At 40.9% G+C, this 19,493-nt stretch overlaps 2 protein-coding genes across 2 annotated transcripts; both read left to right on the top strand.

Moving 5' to 3' along the window:
* The first annotated feature begins 1,720 nt into the window (after nt 1-1,720).
* fgg (fibrinogen gamma chain) lies at nt 1,721-8,944 on the top strand. The gene is made up of 9 exons (XM_015964013.3): nt 1,721-1,877; nt 1,954-2,001; nt 2,082-2,268; nt 2,401-2,485; nt 4,155-4,285; nt 4,559-4,692; nt 4,807-4,991; nt 5,670-5,947; nt 8,614-8,944. Exons 1-9 carry the CDS (start codon nt 1,815-1,817, stop codon nt 8,787-8,789), a joined length of 1,287 nt encoding a protein of 428 aa, XP_015819499.1. The 5' UTR covers nt 1,721-1,814; the 3' UTR covers nt 8,790-8,944.
* Nucleotides 8,945-10,405: 1,461 nt separating this feature from the next.
* On the top strand, nt 10,406-18,343 carry plrg1 (pleiotropic regulator 1). The gene is made up of 15 exons (XM_015964033.3): nt 10,406-10,557; nt 10,754-10,860; nt 11,096-11,232; nt 11,378-11,431; nt 11,507-11,600; nt 11,702-11,792; nt 12,197-12,295; nt 12,392-12,484; nt 13,026-13,175; nt 14,402-14,503; nt 14,930-15,032; nt 15,424-15,532; nt 17,509-17,648; nt 17,729-17,922; nt 18,013-18,343. The coding sequence occupies exons 1-15, from the start codon at nt 10,549-10,551 to the stop codon at nt 18,070-18,072; spliced, it is 1,542 nt and encodes a 513-aa protein (XP_015819519.1). The 5' UTR covers nt 10,406-10,548; the 3' UTR covers nt 18,073-18,343.
* Nucleotides 18,344-19,493: the final 1,150 nt, after the last annotated feature.

Below are 19,493 nucleotides of genomic sequence, written 5' to 3'. Positions count from 1 at the left end.
TAAGTTAAACAGTTACAGTGCAGAAGGTGCAGCAGAAGACCTGGACCCGGAGTTGAATACCGCTGCCCTAGGTGATAGAGCTAGGGAGATCTTTAGGTCAACTACATATCTATGATAAATAATGAAATGTAATACCAATGCCCTATACACTGGCACTACTGGTTACTGATGCGGGTGGTGGTCTTTACATGTGTTTAAAAGAATTGCAGCTTGTGTTTATTTCTGATGATGTTTATTATTTTGTCTTGTTCCAAAATGTCCATGATCCATTTACTTGCAATTAAAGTGGTTTACAGTGAATGCATTACTTGCCCCAATGACAGTCCGCAGAGTCCGTTACACACAGCCACACAATAAAAAACTGTTTGTCCCATCACAGCAACACCTGAGTCTAATCTGTGTTGGCTTAAGTAGGCTGGTGCTTCCACAATCAATTGACCAATCAAATGAGGCCAAGCCTCCTCTCAGGTATGCAGAAAGAAAATGAAAACACATATGGCTCCTACAGATAATGTTGCATAATACCTTACCCAAGGGGAGCATGTCGAGATTGAAGAGCAGTGGTCCAAGAATTGAGCCTTGGGGGACCCCACGTGTCATGGTGATCTGCTTTGCTTTGTGATCACCTATAGAAACAACATAACCCCTGTCTGTGAGATATGAACCAACTATGGACTGTGTCATATAGTCCCACCAAGTTCATGAGCCTTTCAAGAAGATGTTGGGGTTCACAGTATAAACAATCACATATTTTAACTTGTAGCAAAGTAGAAAACTGTTTAAAATACATGAAATTTCTCCTTTCTTGTTACGTACAGTCCCACATTTTACTAAAATGAAAATCAGATTGGAAAAGATCCTATTTAGTGAAGAACACAAAAGCAGACACACTGAAAGAACAGCAAGCCCCGTTGATAGCTCAGGTTTATTTAATACATATTATTACTGAGGGATACTTTGGGGGTAAATGATACATGACCCGCACCTGTATAGCGCCTCTCAGAGTAAGGACTCCAAAGCGCTTTACACTACAGTGTATCATTCATCCATTCACACACACATTCACACACTGATGGTAATGAGCCCTGATGTAGCCACAGCTGCCCTGGGACGCACTGACAGAGGCGAGGCTGCCGAGCACAGGCGCCACCGGTCCCTTCGACCACCACCAGCAGGCAAGGTGGGTAAAGTGTCTTGCCCAAGGACACAACAGCAGAATTCTCTGTCCGGAGCCGGGATCAAACCTGCAACCTTCCGATAACTGGACAACCCGCTCAACCTGTTAAGCTGCTGCTGCCCTAATGGGTAATGTTTATCCTGAAGCTGCAGCTGATATGAGAAAAGTCAAGCTTGCACCAGTGGAGTTATTCAAGAACTAGTGTGCTCACAAATGCCACCAGCTGCAAATGAAGGCCAAAACGTAGCATATACTTCACCAGCAGCCCTTCATTAAATCAATTTTAAATCAATGAAGTAAAGATTTTACTAATGTACCAAATAAATTACTATCTTGACGGGAAAATATGAGCAAAAAGAACAAAACACACCTGTGTCATCATTCACACAGGACCTCTAACCAACACACACTCACGCAGATGTTCTAAACCCAACTGTCCATTCGAAAGCGTCACATCTGGGAATCAGCTGCGGTCGGACGTTTGACTCACAGGTCTGGAACAACAAAGTGAGTGGGATGTTTGCATGTGGACACTCTTATCAAAGGTTGATCGGGGGACCTTGTTCAGATAAATAACCCTCGGAGTCCAGCAGCTCTTCACTCTCCCAAAAAACCACAAACTGGTGGCTGAATCAGCATGGCATCATCACTAGAAGCAACAACAGGAGTTCTTCTCCTACTTTTCTCACTCTCTTCAGCTGTAAGTGGCTTTAATTTTATGTAAAATGTTTATTCGTGAAGAAAAATTATACTGACGTTTGTTTTTATGTGTGCAGCAAGTCAGAGGAGACAATAGTGCATCATGCAACATGAATGATGGCTTTGTAAGTGTCTAACTTCATCACAAACTCATACTTAGTGATTTTTTTTTGCAGTCTAACTTTTTGTTTCTGTATTTATTCAGGGGAAGTATTGCCCCACCACGTGTGGCGTTGCTGATTACTTTCTGAGGTATTTTCCTGGAGTCAACGAGGACCTGAAGACGATGCAAGCAGAACTGGAGACCATCACAAATTTGACTCAAGGAGCCGATGAAACCATTGTGTACATGCGAGACTCGGCCACTTCAGCTCAGAAATCTTCACTGACAGGTGACATCATCATCTGGTTCAGACTCCAGTTTAGATTTTATCCTTAGTGTTTTATATGTTCAGTAAAACACAGATGAGATTTTACACGAGAGGATTGTTTGTGTCACTAATCTGGTTTGTTGGGATTTTCAGATCCGTACTTTAAGAGGTCCTCCAGCATGCTGGATGATGTCCTTCGGTTTGAAAAGACTATTATTGCACAAGAACAGCAAATTCTGTGAGTTACGGTCAGCATTTAGACGTTATGTTTCTAGTGTGTGAGGACATGATGTCAGCTAAATGTTATTTTACAGTTTTTAGTTCAATATTTCACATCTTTTCATTAGTTTATTTGTAGAAAGTAAACTAATGCGTGCGTCTTTCTTTTAAAACACTCATGTAGTGTCCTGTTGCAGTGTAGCAACTCTGAGTAAACACCAAGCTAAACCTTTGTCAAATAGTAAAGGAGTCAGAGTAGAGTTGACCTTTTACTCTTAGAGCCTTCATTTGACAAGCGGTGAAAACTGTAATTGAAAACAAATACAGAACAGAATAAATTATCATGTTTACATAAATATTGCCTCACAAACTAGCTCAAAATAAGACTTGACGTAATTGTATTAGCCTGAGGAAAGAAAATGACCATCAAACAAATTCCTCTTTTAACATGTACAAATCAATCATTGTGGAACACAAATAAAATAGTTTTGTTTTTGTATTTTTTAACAACATTCCCAAGTGGTTGGCTGTGGATAAGCCTCAGAGCATGACCGCATGCCACTCTCACTCTCAGAGCAGCCAGTAAGAGGAGGTAAACAGGAAATTAACCAATACAGGTAACCCAGCAGGAAGTGAGATTATTAGTAAGTTCACCTTCAAAATAAAATCTTCCCATTTAACATTTTAACCTATTCACTGTTCTTTATAACTTAAAAACATACAAATGAATAACTTTAAATGAAACATAAAATATAAATGACATAAATGCCTTTTGAGGCGTCACAACTCATATCCTCCAGCTTCATGTATTAGTGAGTTGTTATATTCTTTTACTTTTTTGTCTTGTATTTTATCCAAAAAGAACACTCTCAAAAACTGTGACACCTTTTAGAACATTGTAGTCATCATTCATAATAGAAAAGTAATTTCAGTCATCTGGAAGAAGTAAAAACTTTTTGAAAATCTATTTCAAAACAAATTATACAGATACAATATATAATTATTTTTCTTAAGTTACATATTCGATACAAGACGTGTTTTTAAAGTTGTTTGCACTGAAATCTTCTCACATGAAGCCTTCTCAGAGATTTTTATATTTGTCAGATCCAGAACTTCCATAATGAGCCGTTTCAAGGTCTCTATCACAAACTGGAGCTGGCCATGCCCACCCAACCTTGCTCAGGCTCCTATAGGCTGAGAAGCTCTGATGTCTGGGAGGGGCTTGGAGTAGAACTGCTGCTCCTCCAGCAGCAGCCCTCTCTTACATGTGAGAAGTGGTTCTATTCTAATTTCCCAGTTTGTGACCTTACAAACGAGGGCCTTTTGAAACGGATTGTTTTAGGCACATCATTCTCAAAACCAAACCCTGACAAAAAAAAACGCATCAATGCATTTTTGCTACATGTGGAGTTTTTATAGAGGCAGTAGAGATCTGCCTGCTAACACTAAAGGATGCAAAAGGTGGTTTTGTATATCATGTCCCCTTTAAATCAAGCCATTGAGAAATTTCCCAGCCCATTTTTTTCTCAGTTTCATTCTTAGTTTATTCTTCTTCATTTTTTTTTCTCCATTTGTCTCCACTGTCAATAATAAACATGACAATCCTTACTGGCATATTTCCAAAGTTGTGGTTACAAAGCAATAAAGTGACTTTTAGACACAACCCATGTTTGTGACGCTGTTTCCAGGGAGCTTAACGATTTAATCTCCTCTAATGAGAGGACAATGGGGGATCTGAAGACGCTTGCAATGCAGCTGCAGCAAAAATGCAGTGAACCCTGCAGAGACACAGTTGAGATCCAAACTACCACAGGAACAGGTAAAAAAAAAAAAAAGACACATTGACACACTCTGACCTTCAGGCCATTCCTGTTTCACAATAAGTTTCTCAATCTGCCCTCAACTGAACAACATTTGTCCCAGTTCAGTGTTTATTCAAAGGCTGAAATCAATATGCATCATCCAAGCAGAGGACACGTGCTCATTTTAGCCCTAATCGTTTAGCCTTAACCTTTCATTTATGAGTCTCATCAAATTAAGTAAAGGAACTTCGTCTCAACATGTTTGAGTTGATTTATTTTCTTCTCTTCAGACTGCCAGGATGTTGCAAACAAAGGTGCTACCACTAGCGGTCTTTACTATGTGAAGCCAATAAAAGCACAAGAGCAGTTCTTGGTCTACTGTGAGATTGACAGCTCCGGAAGAGGCTTCACTGTGATCCAGAGGGTATGGATCACCTTTCTCCTTCTTGCTTTTGCTCATGCATGTTTTTCTTCCAGAGAGACATAAAAGATTTCCAAACATTCAAAACTGGATTTGTTTCATTTTTCATGTCCACAGAGACGCAACGGCGCCTTGAACTTCACTAAGGACTGGGTCCAGTACAAGGAGGGATTCGGCTACCTCTCTCCAGATGACACAACAGAATTCTGGCTCGGCAACGAGAAGATCCATCAGCTGACGATCAGCTCAGCTCTCCCGATGGTGCTCAGGATCGAGCTTGTTGACTGGGAGGGCAACAAAAAGTACAAACACACGAACCCACCCACACACAGACACAATAAAAGATTGTGTAAGGAAAAGCAAAGAAACAAGATCGAACAGCAAACATGACCCAACATGTTCAGATCTTTTGTAGTGATGTTTTGTAGAAGGGCTTGTGAAAGATCAACGTCTTACTTGTTGTAGAGAGTTTCTGGATCGGAAAAACTGTTTACATATTCCTGGATTGATAGGCTAATGGCAAGTCTGAATGAGTAAAGAACCAAAGTGGTTTGCTGTCAAAAACTAAAACTAATCTAAAACAAATTCATAACAACTGATGCTAAAATGCATTAACTGTCCCCAATGCAATCCATTTGGCATTACATGGGTATAGTAGCAGCAGTAGTAGCTCTTCCACCTGGATTAGCATACTATTTTAATTGTTAAACGTGTGTGATAGTAAACCGCAGGCACACACACTTTCACAAACTGCTGGGAGAATTCTGAGACTGGTGTTGTTTTAAGGCAGCAGTAGCCACTTTGGTTTTTCATTTGCTCATCGCCCTCTTTAGCGTTTCACTTCACTTCTCTAAACCACGGATGAGATCGTGCTTTTAACCTTTCCACAGCACCTCACTTTGAAATGACCCTTTTTAAAGAAACATGAAAAGTTTAAAGGACAATTGTCAAAAATCAAGTTTTTCATGGTTTTTCTCCAGGTATGCCGACTACACCATGTTCAGAATTGGGTCAGAAGCTGACATGTACCGCCTCACCTATGGCTTCTACTATGGTGGTAATGCAGGTGATGCTTTTGATGGCTATGACTTTGGAGACGACCCCAGCGACAAGTTCTACACATCCCACAACGGCATGCAGTTCAGTACTTATGACAGAGACAACGACAGGTATCCTGGTAACTGTGCCCTCCAAGATGGCTCTGGCTGGTGGATGAACAGGTGTCATGCTGCACATTTGAATGGAAAATACTACCAGGGTGAGACCTTCTGAACAAAACTAAGCTAAAATGTATAGTTCTGATCTTTTGAAAAGGATTCCTCCAAGAAACAGTTAAGAACTATTAGTTTCCTTGGTGATAGCTCTTTGAACAACATTGGTTTGAAGACATAAGGCATGTTCCCACTATTGGAATGTCAGGGTAATTTTACCGGACCTTTAAGTCATGCGAGTGTGTCCACTTCAGCAAGAAACGTGAAGGATTATTTTAGGCTATTTTTAGGAACCAATGGAGTACCTGGGTACTCAGAATGGCCCGGTAGGGTGAGATGTTTGGTCAGCTCACACTGATTGGTTGTACCTCATTAGGATACACATCACCCAAAACCACCAGCACTTGTAAAATTGGTAGAGTTGCAGGTGAAGCAGAATGGAAGGAAAAGAAAATAAGCACCATTCACGTTGATTTAAAATCCTCATTTCTAAGTTCCCAACACAAAAGAGGCAGTGGAAATCCTCCATAACAATGTAAATCACAGGGCTTTGTTGTCTCACAGAGAGCACAGTAGAAAAGGCACTTCTTCTGGTCATTGAGCCCAACATTTTACATCCCACAGCCACCCTCCTGGTCTTCTGAATGGATTAAATTATGGTGCACTTTGGCAGAATTAATTGTTCGTGGATGCATTTTGGTGCTGCTCCGTGACATCACTCATTGCCAAAACGGTTGTGTTATGCGATATCTTAGCAAAGTCCTGAAAGGGCTGATTCTGTATGGAGACACAGCTGAGACGACCAAGCCATTGTATCTCCTGGTCAATTTCCCCCTCCTAGAAATTTCCTGGAACTCCTATAGTTAATACGGGGCAGCAGTTGCTCAGGTGGTAGAGCGGGTTGCCTCATGATCGGAGGGTCATGGGGTCGATTCCAGCTCCCGCCAGGGGTATCCTGCTGTTGTGTCCTTGGGCAAGACACTTCACCCAACTTGCCTGTGTTAGTGGTGGTCAGAGGGGCCGACGGCGCCAAATGGCAGCCTCACCTCTGTCAGTCCCCCCCAGGGCGGCTATGGCTACAAGTAGCTTACCATCACTAGCAGTGTGTGAAAGCGTCTTTGGGTGTCTAGAAAAGCGCTATATAAGTTCAATGCGTTATTATTATAGGGATCAGTTTTCACTGGACTGATGATAGCATAAGTGAACCAAAATGAATTGATGCCATCTAATTCAAGCTGGAATTACACCATTACTGTAGCTAGCTGCTGCTAATGCTATTTGCACATTGAAATAACCACAAAAATCTGTGTACATTAGGGGTTGCATGACTTAATTTTTTTTAAAGTCGACAGTCAAGTAATGAAAATCGAGTCGACTTTGACTAGTAGTTGATGACGTCACACACCTGAAGCGGGGGGGGGGGGGGGGTCGGTTGGTTCGCTGGAGTTTTTGACAATTAAAATTGCGCCCACATTTTCAAAGTTAAACACATTTCTTTTAACAACGGTAGTTTCTGCTTCAGCCCTCTCCCCCTCCCCCTCCCCCCTCCCCCGCTTCAGCCCCCTCCCCCTGCGCCACGGCCGCAAACTCACTGATGCGCCTGCAGCCTCTCAGAGTTCCTGCTGCTCTAAACATTAAAATATTTTTTCTGTTCCTCACTTCTGATTACCTTCAATGGTGTTTGTTTGTTGCAACCAGCAGGTACAAAAACTAACTTGTTTTTATTTGACTATTTTTCTGTCCTGTCTGTTTTTTATCTTCCTGCATCTCCTCTCAGTCCTAAAGAAAAACTGCTACCTGGGTTCATATATATTCACCTTATGAGTTACCTTTGAACCACAGTTCTAAAAGATCTACCGACCGCTAAAACAGTGGAGTGCTCGCCGGCCGCACCGGTGAGGTGCGTCACCGGAGGACAAAACAGGTGATGCGCCCCGATCCACAGCAACGAAACGCATCAGGCACAAATAAAAGACAGAAAACATTAAAGGAAATGAGCCGACATGAACGATCGCGTGTTAAATTAGTTTTTGAGGTGGCGACACCTAATTTGATAATGATACTGTGGCCGTGCTCGGGACGCAGATGTCTGGAGCGCGTCAAGGATCAGAGCTTTGCATGCGCAAGCTGGTTAAGGTTAGGATGGGGGTGAGGGGAAGGTTAAATTGCAAGAGGGTAAAGGTCACAATTTGGTTAAATGTCCGTTTTACGGCGGGTGTCAGTACCGACGCTCTGGCACAGCGTGTTGCCTCCCGACGCGCAGGGGCTCGTCACCTGCTGTCTTTTCCGTGGACTGCATCTTGTCGGTCATTATCACGTGACAGCGACTAGTCGATGACAGGCATAAAAGTCACTACAGAGCAGTGAAGTCGACTAGTTGACTAGTTCATACGACCCCTAGTACATAACCACATTATGTGAAATGTTCACAGTGTAGATTGCTTTAGGATTTTCAATATTGGACCAGGTTTAAGCTGTAAGTAATCCACTTTTTTCTCAGCCGCATTGTGACAAGCAGTTAGCTTGTCAACCTGCTCATAACACATCTGTATATTCTTCAAACTGAAGTCATTTAATGACCTTTCAAAAGCAGGCTAAATATTTCGTTCATAACTTTTTCCAGAGAATCCCACTTCAAAAGATATGAACTGTCGCTTTAAATCTCTTACCGAAATGCCTCCAGAGCTGATCTTGCTGTGTCATGTTCATTTAGGAGGCAGATACACAGAAAAGGATGCTGGTGATTACGGCTTCGACAACGGCATCATTTGGGTCACATGGCACAATCGCTGGTACTCCCTGAAGGAGACGACCATGAAGATTATCCCCTTCAATCGCATCAATGCAGGAGATGGACAGCAAGCCGGAGTGAAACAGTTTGGGCTTTAGAGAGCGGAAATAATGAGCTTTGCTGTTTTTTAACAGCCTTCAGATCAAGAATAAACAATATCTGGCATCTCTCTGGGATGTTTGGATGACCCAAAAGATGGTTTTGATGTTCAACTCTGCCTTTCAAGCACTGAATAAATGTATTTTTCTCACCAGTAATGTGGTTATTAACTTAAAAAGTGTTTGTATGATTTTTGACTTTGTGAGCTCAGAAATACCGTACACACAAATGTTTACATGGAATCAATTTCTTTTAATAACTTGGCTGTTTAATTTGTTTGTCCCACTTCTAAACCTTTCTCATTATCTAATTTATTTGGTGTAATCTTACAAATGCAAACCTCCACTTTCCCTCACAGTTAGCCATTTTTCAGAAGGAACAGAGATTATATTCTCAAATGTTCCAGCTCTGAATAAGAACTTACACTTAGGAGTTAATAAGAAGTCAGGCTGGTTGTTTATTTTGTGCTCACAATTGAACAAATGATCTACTCTGAGTTTTGTTCTGGTAGTATTTGTACTGATGCATCATTACATTCACCTCAGAAAGCTATGGTTGAGTTCAAACTTCATCTGACTCGCAGTAAATTCCAGTGCCATGTAAAAAATAAAATGTGGGGTTTTTAGCTCAGAAAATTGAGCTGTATGACTCTGCAAATAAACACTTGAGTGTATTGGTATGAAACGTGATTTTCAGGACTGCTCCTACCAAATTCAATTTACTTTATCTGTTTCTCTACGGACTATTTTCAAATGCATTAGAACGTTAATTATTATTTAAATCTTTTAACATCAGTTGACATAAATTTTAATTGGTTGTATTTCTGTGTTACTGTGCATCATGAATTAATTTAATCTGTCAACCTTGTCAATCCAAATTATGTTATTATTGTTTTTATTTTTGATAATAATAATAATAATAACAATTTTATATTGCACCTCTCAATTAAAAAATCACGAGGTGGTTCATATAAAAATAAAAATGACAAAAAACATTTTTTCTATTATTTAAAAAGATCGAAGCTTATCGTTGGATCCTGAAAAAGATAGAATTAACAGAAACACCAGCTTGAAAAGAAGCTATTGAGGAAGAATAGGGTGATCATGAGGTCACGCAAAGCCAGACAAGTGAAAAGCATGTTGCAGGACAAGCATGAGGAGACGAAGGTGTGGATGAAATCTGAAGTTCAGAGCATGACAGAACTGACATGAGAATCCAGGGTGAGAGCTGGGTCAAAGGTCACGCCAAGATTCCTGACAGAAGGTTTGGTGTGAGAAGCAAGCTGACCAAGAGAGTCTTTGACTTTGGGAACCAGCTTGTCTGGGGCACAGATGAGGATCTCAGTCTTATCTTCATTCAGCTGAAGAAAGCTCCCACCATCCAGGTTTTGATAGAGTCTAAAGCAGGTGTGTAACAGCTGCAGTTTAGATATCTCATAACTAGCATGGTGGGTCATTTGATAGAAAATATCCTTAATAACAATTAAACATTTAAATAATAATTTTATGCTTTATTCATACGTTGAACTGTCACATTTTAGCCCTTGATGATGAACAGGAAAAGTGGTTGAATCATCCAAACCGGTAGGTGGCGCTGATATAACTTTAACAACTCTTGGTCGTGTTTACTTCCGGGTTATCTCAAACGTTCGGTTTGTCGTGGTGGTCAGGAGGATTTATTTTACTACCAAGTTGTACTTACCGAGGCAGACCTTTATTTCCTCCTCAGTTTTGTTCTATCGGTATATTCCTCTATAAAATGACGGAGGTATGGATTTATACATTCATGTATGTCTTTTGTGTCCGCTAGGATGTTAGGAAACGTCCAACACACTCCCGGGCCTGTCTATTTACTGGAATTGATAGCCTTTTTCTGCCCGTTTCACTGTTTATTGAGTGAGAAATAACTTTTTATTAGGTTGTTATATGCGATGTTTTTTAAATAAAATTCTCGCTTTTTACAGGATGTCCAGAAGCACTCTGTCCACACATTGGTCTTCAGATCGCTGAAAAGGACGCATGACATGTTCGTAGCCGACCATGCTAAAGCTATCGCTCTGGATGACGAAAGGTAACCCAGGCTGCTTCCAAAGTGTGTTTGTAAATATTTACAGATCAAACCTCACTAATGTTTTCTAATGCGCCGGGATACGTTTTTTGCTTAACGTTCAGTGAAGAAACATGGATGTTTGCTCAGCTTATATTTTCTGAGGAAACTATTTTTTACGGTGTTTAGAGTTGTTGCTCAATTAGATAACATTTACATTTTGGCGGTATAACATGTATATGAATGACTGTGTTTGCAGTCACAAACAGAAGATGGGTGTGAAACTAAAGACAGAGTATGGACCAGTTTTACACATGCCCATCCTAAAGGAGGGCAGAGAAAGAGTCTCACATCATCCTGACGGCATGCTCAGCCATCAGAGCTACCCACAGCTAGGTAAGGGAGCAACACACTGTGACTGTTTCTTAGTTAACCGTCAAAATAAATATTGCATAGTTTTATGGATCACATAGATTGTTTAACTTCTTTTGAGCGATTAAGCCAAAGTTAATAATGTTTTCACTCTGTTAAAACTATTTAGGCGATGATCCAGAATACCTGATTACCGGGACCAATGCTTATCCATCTGGACCAGGTAGATTTGTTTTCTGCTACTTTAGGAATCCGCACTACTTTTAATTTTGTGCTAACAGTAGCTTGTGCTCCACAGGTGTGGCACTCACCGCCGACACTAAAATCCACAGGAATCCCAGTGAAGGAGCGGTGCACTCCTTGACACTGGCTTTACCACCCTCACTAGCAAGGTAGGCTATTATTTATTTTTAATCCATGCTGGTAACAATTTGGCATACAGATCTATGGTTAAAATAAATATTCTGACATACTCTATGTCATGTACTTTCAGGCAGGACGCCAGTCGCACTGCAGCCAGCGTTGCAGAGATCCATAGACATGCAGGAGTAGCAGAGAGAATTCACCCTCCGTCCACTGCAGTGGTAAACCACAGTGAATTTACTTTTCCAGAATGCTTGTTAGTGCTTATAGAGTCTTAAAAAGACGTGTAAAGCTAATAATCCAGTAGAGATTGGGTTTCTTTTCTGCAGTAGAAAATCACTAATTTGAAAATAAATTAAAAAACAAATAGCGAGCTCAGCTAACTTTAACACCATGGAACTTTTATGTTGCTTATTCATTCTGGTAGTGTCGCATCAAATTCTGTAAGCAGAACAGTGTTGCAAGACAGAATGCTTCACAAACATACAAAACTAATTTTACAATATAAAAATTACATTATAATGCTAATGAATGTGTCGTTCAGTTGGCCAGTTTATTTCTACTCATAAGTCTTTCATGCTACTTAAAAAAAATCCTTAATGACCTTTTGAAGTATATCTTTTAGTCTCTCTTAGATGGAGGTGGCACCAGAAACTCAGCGCTCATAAGGAGAGCTCCAACAATGCCCAAACCTCAGTGGCATCCACCGTGGAAACTGTTTCGGGTTCGTAACAACTGTTTCACAAGTTGTCTTGCATTTGTTTACAACATTAATAATTAGAAGCTGCCTTGTTTAACTGTGGTGACCGTTATCTGTCAGGTTATCAGCGGACACCTCGGCTGGGTGAGATCCATCGCCGTGGAACCGGGAAATCAGTGGTTCGTCACGGGGTCAGCAGACAGAACTATAAAGGTCGGGCGGGCTGAGTAAAACACCAGCTTTTATGTGTTTGTTATTACATTCATTCATTCATTCTCCATAAATACATATAAGCAGTAAAGCTCTGTTGATAGAGGGATCAGTAATGGTCTAGGGTTTTAAACTGCTTTTTATATTCTTTATTAACAGGTTTAAGCTACTTTTTGTCTCTAATGGTAACAAGTCTCAGAGGACTGAACCTGTCTAGATTTGTTATTAGACTTCATCTTCTCCACCAAATAGTTTTTCCTATTCTGTAAAGAGCTGTTATTGATCTAGAGCTGGTAAAACATTCAGGTTGTTGTATTTTGTGTAGGTGCAGACATTGCAATACAGTTTTTTAAAAAGAAATCCTTTCAGTATTTAACCCTTACCCAACGTTTACATTTTCTAACGTTAATGTCATTTGAGCACAAAAAAATGCTTTAATGTTAGGTAAGGGTTAAAACGTTTGGGAGTGATACCAAGGTGGCTCTGTTGCTGTTAAAGCTTCTGTGATGATCCAGAGATAACTGGAAGGTGGTTGTCTCTACAGATCTGGGACCTGGCCAGTGGGAAGCTGAAGTTGTCTCTGACTGGACACATCAGTACCGTTCGTGGTGTAGCAGTGAGCAGCCGCAGTCCGTACCTCTTCTCCTGTGGAGAAGATAAACAGGTCAAGTGTTGGGATCTGGAGTACAACAAGGTACGTTGTTTGGATTAGCTCAGGGTCATCAGGAAGTTTTTTTAAAGGAGTTTTTGTGCAAATTTAGTACAACTGGGGCTGGGCGGCATGGTACATTTTTCATATTGAATTGGGGCTGGGCGATACAGTCTAAAATCAGTATCACGATATAGTGAGGATTTCACCTCGATAACGATAAATGGACGATAACTACAGGTTTGCGCAGAAACAAAAGTTGTCCACTAGATGGGGCTGTCACATGTACCACCTTAACTCACACTTTTACGTGACTCAAGGTGGAACAGCTTCTTAAAGGGACATGAATGTTGCCGACCTACACATATTTTCATTTTTATTATCAAATTACTTGACATGGGAACAATGATCTCGATAAGAGTCAGAAATTTCTTTAACGATAAATTTTCGATTTATTGCCCAGCTCTATGTTGAAGCATCAGTTTTACGGTATTTGAGGGCATTTTTTTCCCCACGCTACACTCCACATAAACCCTGAGTCGGTCTGAACCAAAAAGCACCTGCTACGAACAGGTTGTTTGCTAGGCTACATCTGTTAGCAAGACAAACATCAGAGTAATGAAAGCATTTAGAATTGTATACATTATACATTAAAGTATATTGGTAATGGCCAGCATGACATGTTGACCACTTACAGGTTTCGAAAGATTGTACATAAAAAAAAAGGCGTAGTCTTTGCTGTGAATCGGTCCAGGCAGCCGCCAATTCTTCCTGGTGCACTAGTCCAACCCCAAAGCCTTGGCAGCCAATCAGCAGAGAGCTGAACAAACCGAAGCTAGCCTGGCCTTAACCAAAAGTGCCCAAAACACAATATCGGTGTGAAACTGCATGTAGACAACATGTTCTGTGTTTTTAGTGCATTAACAACGCAGATTTATGACAGACAAACATAAGTTTTAGTCCTGCTACCTCTTCTAGCTTCACACTTAGCATGCTAAATGTTTACTTTACTTTGGTGTGACTGTGGAGCAGTTAATTTGGTCCCCCGCTGAAACACTTTCCCACATTCCAGACCTTGTCTGAGCTATTCACCATGTCAGCAGCATATGAAAGATTAACATCATAACAGAAACACACACCGGTTTCTAGTACAGACCTGTGTACCACAGGCATATTTACTACTCTATTTAATCTAAAATAACTTGGTTTTGTGTATTTATAGCAGTTGTGGTATTTTTACAGCCTCACGACAGCATTGGTTTGTCTTCCAGGTAATCAGGCACTACCATGGCCACCTCAGTGCTGTGTATGATTTGGATCTACATCCAACCATCGATGTGCTTGTGACATGCAGCCGAGACGCCTCAGCGAGGGTGAGTTTAGTTTGGGCTGTGTTGGAGCTTGATGGGAAATGTGGGTGTAGAGGTGGCGACTGCATGAAGAGGTGGAAGAGAACGTCTCTGAAATACACAAACACACAATACAAACACAAACTACAGTTAATATGCTATCCTGGACCAGAGATGTGACTGCAGTGGTGGTGCGACGCCCTCTGTTGTCCTGGCAGGGAATCGCTTTGCAACTCTCCCCAGTGAAAACGTCGCTGTCAGTGCGTGTGTGCCGCTCTGCACCCGAGCTGAGGAGGAGGAAAACATCAGTGATGTGTAACCTAGAGATGAAAGGGAATGTGTGTGTTGTTTTAAACCATGAGACCAATATGGTTCTAGTTTGGTGGGATTAGGCCTCTGTCTTGTTTAATCCCAATCCTGACTGGGACTGGATTTTCTTTGTGCTTTTAGGTGTGGGACATCAGGTCAAAAGCAAACGTGCACACACTTACTGGTCATACCAACACGGTGGCTACAGTCAGATGTCAGGCTGTAGAGCCACAGATCATCACTGGTGAGTAGATTTGAAGCCAATAACAGTGATTATGGCTGCTCCACTTGGGGGGGGGGGGCTTGGTCTCCATTGTGTTTGTTATTGGTGAAATCATTATTTAACTTGATGACTTGTTGACTTGGGGAAACACTCCACCATGAATGCTGTGGTGCACCTTATCAAAATAAGAGCCCGAGTGATGCACGAGATTAATTTTTATACACTATATTATAAATCACTTCAGAAGTCTTTTATTCATTTTGATTTAAAGGAACACAGATTCTGTGGTAGAGCTGATCTAAAGTGTCAAGAGTTCAGGTTTTAAGCAGGCAGTTTCATGTTTGCAGGTGACAAAACTGTGTGTGTGTGTGTGTGTGTGTGTGTGTGTGTGTGTGTGTGTGTGTGTGTGTAGGCAGTCACGATGCAACCATCAGGCTTTGGGATCTGATCGCTGGGAAGACCAGAGCAACTCTGACAAACCACAAGAAATCTGTCCGAACTCTGGTGCTGCACCCCAGACAGTAAGTCCTCACGTTAGCCAATTGATTGGCTTTATTGAGTTTAAATTTTTGTTTGACTACAGATTTAATTTGGTGATATTCTAAAAAGCTATTCTTATCCATTCCAAATTGGGAGACTATTCTATTAAATGGGATGAAGTCCAGTCCTTCATATATGTGTTCCAGGTATAGGATCCCTTTATTTTTCCAGTCCGGAAGGTTCATCATTTTGTTATTTTGCAAAATATCAGGATTTTTCCAGATAGGTGTGCGTCTGCATGGTACTAGTGTAGACTCTGTCATTTTAAGATACTCCCACCATGCTGTCAGAGAGGTGATGATACTAATACTTTTGAAGCCTTCATGTTTTCTTATGCTTGAGCTAATAAATGGTAAGTCTGAAAGCTCTATCGTATTGCAAAGTGTCTGTTCCATATCTAACCAGGACTCATCTAGTGGGTTATCTTGCAACCATCTTGGTATATATTGCAGCCTGTTGGCTAAGAAAAATAATAAAAGTTGGGTAGATCCAGTCCTCTTCTATCTTTGGTCTTCTGAAGCGTTTTTAAGCTAATTCGTGGAGGTTTATCCTGCCAAAGGAATTTAGTAATTGAGGAGTCCAGAGATTTAAACCAGTCAGCTGGTGGTTTGTTTGTGATCATCGAGAATAAGTAATTTATTCTGGGTAAGACCATCATTTTAATTGTAGCAACTCTCCCCATGAGTTATATTGGTAAGGATTTCCATCTTGCAAGATCATCTTCCACTTTCTTTAAAAGTGGGATGTAGTTTAGTTTGGTTAGATCTGCTAACTTGGGAGAGATATTAATTCCCAGGTATGTGATATTCCCTTACTCCAATTGTGTATTAAGTAAATTGACAAAAGAGAAATTAATTGGTAGAACTGTGGATTTTAACCAGTTTATAGAGGAAACTCTTAAAAAAGAGTTTATCAGTTCTATTGCTTGGGAGAGAGAGGATTGAGAATTCCGGAGAAAGAGTAAAACATCATCTGCATAAAGACTGATCTTATGTTCTATTTTCTTACACTTTATCCCTTTAATATCTGTTGTTTGCCTAATTGCTGCCGCTAGTGGTTCGATAAAGATAGCAAACAGTGAGGGGGAGAGTGGAAACAGTTTTTAACATCATCCTGCAGGAGACCACAAAACAGTGCCATTCGGGGGGGGGGGGGGTGTTAATATTTTGCCTTTGGGGGTTTAGGAACAACAATTTCTTTTCCTTCCGTTGTGCTTCACCAGTAAGTCTTCCAATTTAACAAATACAGGTTGTTTTGGGCAATTTCTGCCGATGTCATTTCCTACTGAGTTACAACCAGTCGTGAATTAAAGAGCAAGTCACCCCCTACCACAGTCTTACTCCACTCCCACTTCCTGTTTGAAAGGAAAACTGACCGAGAGGGCGGAGCCGTTAACAAATACACACCCCACTGTGCGACATTATAATGTACCAGCTAATGTCATAGGGTACCTCTTAACCAATAGCAATGGCAGATTTAAATTCAAATGCAGTGCTGAGTTTTTACCTGCAGAGGGCGCAACACTGACAGTTTTCACAATTAGACACTCATTTATATAGTTAATCAGTAAAAACAAGTTGATTTGGGGGTGACTTGCTCTTTAAGTCTTTCCCAGTGACTCTCCAGGTCTTTTCTGAGTACATACCCCAGTGCAGGTACTTGGTCCCTGAAGTGGAGCTTTTGGGTCTGCCAGGTGAAAAGGAGAAATGCACATGCCACGAAGGTCCGGTAAAGTTACCCAGAGTTTCCGATAGTAGAAACGGGCCTACTCAGTCATCAGTGTTTTCACCATTTCTCTGTAATAAAAGCAGTTCTAACACCTAACCAAATGCATCCATGAAAAGTTTGGGTTGTATTTGATCCGTTTAGGGGTCACTAGGTACACCCCTGACTGGATTGTGGATTACATCTGAGCTACAGGGTTGTAATTTAGCAAGTTTTTTCATTCTTTCCACAGATACACATTTGCATCAGGATCAGCTGATAACATCAAGCAGTGGAAGTTCCCAGATGGCAACTTCATCCAGAATCTGTCAGGCCACAACGCCATTATTAACACGCTTGCTGTCAACTCTGATGGCGTGTTGGTGTCTGGAGGTAATAATTACCTCCTTCACTCCAAACACTGATGAGGCTTTAGGTTGGATTCATAATGAATTCATGACTCTGTCCTCTAGCTGATAATGGAACCATGCACATGTGGGATTGGAGGACAGGCTACAACTTCCAGAGAATTCATGCCGCCGTGCAGCCCGGATCTCTGGACAGCGAGTCGGGAATCTTCGCCTGCCTGTTCGACCACTCAGAGAGCCGACTGATCACCGCAGAGGCAGACAAGACCATTAAAGTGTACAAAGAGGACGACACGGCTGTGAGTTGTTTTCCTGCTGCCAAAGCCTTCTCTGTGCAGATTTTAAGGCAACAAAGAGATGAATTAACCTTTTTGTTCTGTTTGTTTCAGACTGAAGAAAGTCACCCGGTCAACTGGAAACCAGAAATCCTGAAGAGAAAGAGATTCTGAGCAGTTTTTTTTTTTTGTCGTCCTGTCAGTTTAACTTCTGGTTCTTTAAACACGCAGCAGGTTTTTTGTAAGAACAGTGTCATGACCGTTACTCCCTAAATGCTGTTTCAGTGTAGACTTCATTCTCTGTAGGGTCGAAACCTGCAGCAGGAGGGAAAAACGTTTATTACTTCAGTAGCTGTTAGTTGTACAGACGCAATGCTCCCATTTGTTCTGGCTTGAAAAGTGACATTTATTTTGCTCCATTTGAATAAAAATCTGTCTTTATTTACTTTGTTTTTGTTTGATTTTAACTAGGAATGGACAATATATCGGCATCAAAATCGGTATCGGCTGATGTTAGTCCTTTTTTTAACATCTGTATCGGTCCGATTAATAAAACTGGGCCGATATTGACAACCGATATTTTTTCCATCTTGTCTCCATGTATTTATCATTTGGGGCGGGTGTAATTGTTTAGTCATGTGAACAGTGATTGTTATCTCAGAAGCGTAAATGTGTATGGTGTGTGTACATAACGTAAATTCAGCTTTAATCATTTTAATTCTATACAAAATCTGATTTTAGAAGCATTAATGTCAGTTTATTTGTATTGGCAAATATTGGTTATTGGCCATAACTGATTTTTATATCGGTATCGGCCCAAAAATTTCATATCAGTGCACCACTATTTTAACGGTGCTTCTTGTTTAGTAGCTGTTCTCTATTAAACTTTATTTTAATCAGCCATATTATCAACATTCACACACAAGAACTTAAGTTAGCAACACATTCATGTAGAACTTCTCGGTGAGGAAAGTAAACCCAGTTTTTTGTCTGAATATTTTATCAAAACATTTTTGGGTATTTGTATCAAATAGCTGAGATTAATTTTATTTATCCAGTTCTATACTTGAAAGAAACAATGGTTTCCATCTAGAAGACGTTTCTGGTCTCAGTGGGACTTCAGAGGATCGCAAGTTTGATCCCGGCTCTGACCAGAGAATGCTGTTGTGTCTTTGGGCAAGACACTTAACCCACCTAGCTTTCTGGTGGTGGTTGGAGGGACCGATGGCGTCTGTTTGGCAGCCTCGCTTCTCTCGGTGCTCCCCAGGGTAGCCTTGGCTATAATGTACAGTCAGGTCCATAAATACTGGACCTATCATTTTTGGCTCTGTACACCACAATGGATATCAAATTAAACGAACAAGATGTGCTTTAACTGCAGACCGTCAGCTTTTATTTGAGGGTATTTACATCCAAGTCAGGTGAACGGTGTAGGAATTACAACAGTTTCATATGTGCCTCCCACTTGTTAAGGGACCAAAAGTAATGGGACAATAGGCTTCTCAGCTGTTCCATGGCCAGGTGTGTGTTATTCCCTCATTATCCCAATTACAATGAGCAGATAAAAGGTCCAGAGTTCATTTCTAGTGTGATAT

The sequence above is a fragment of the Nothobranchius furzeri genome, chromosome 4, assembly GCF_043380555.1.
Source record: "Nothobranchius furzeri strain GRZ-AD chromosome 4, NfurGRZ-RIMD1, whole genome shotgun sequence".
In the NCBI taxonomy this organism is placed as follows: Eukaryota; Metazoa; Chordata; class Actinopteri; order Cyprinodontiformes; family Nothobranchiidae; genus Nothobranchius; species Nothobranchius furzeri.
Note: the sequence above shows the minus strand (reverse complement) of the source record. Positions and strands in the feature narration are given on the sequence as shown.

What these genes read in the sequence shown, in the direction of transcription:
- plrg1 (XM_015964033.3), top strand. An exon ending in ATCGCTCTGGATGACGAAAG is followed by an intron (nt 10,861 to 11,095) that starts GTAACCCAGGCT and finishes CTGTGTTTGCAG; the next exon opens with TCACAAACAGAAGATGGGTG. An exon ending in TGGCGTGTTGGTGTCTGGAG is followed by an intron (nt 17,649 to 17,728) that starts GTAATAATTACC and finishes TCTGTCCTCTAG; the next exon opens with CTGATAATGGAACCATGCAC.
- fgg (XM_015964013.3), top strand. Translation starts at nt 1,815, where the DNA reads ATGGCATCATCACTAGAAGCAACAACAGGAGTTCTTCTCCTACTTTTC. An exon ending in GCACAAGAACAGCAAATTCT is followed by an intron (nt 2,486 to 4,154) that starts GTGAGTTACGGT and finishes CGCTGTTTCCAG; the next exon opens with GGAGCTTAACGATTTAATCT. An exon ending in GCTTCACTGTGATCCAGAGG is followed by an intron (nt 4,693 to 4,806) that starts GTATGGATCACC and finishes TCATGTCCACAG; the next exon opens with AGACGCAACGGCGCCTTGAA.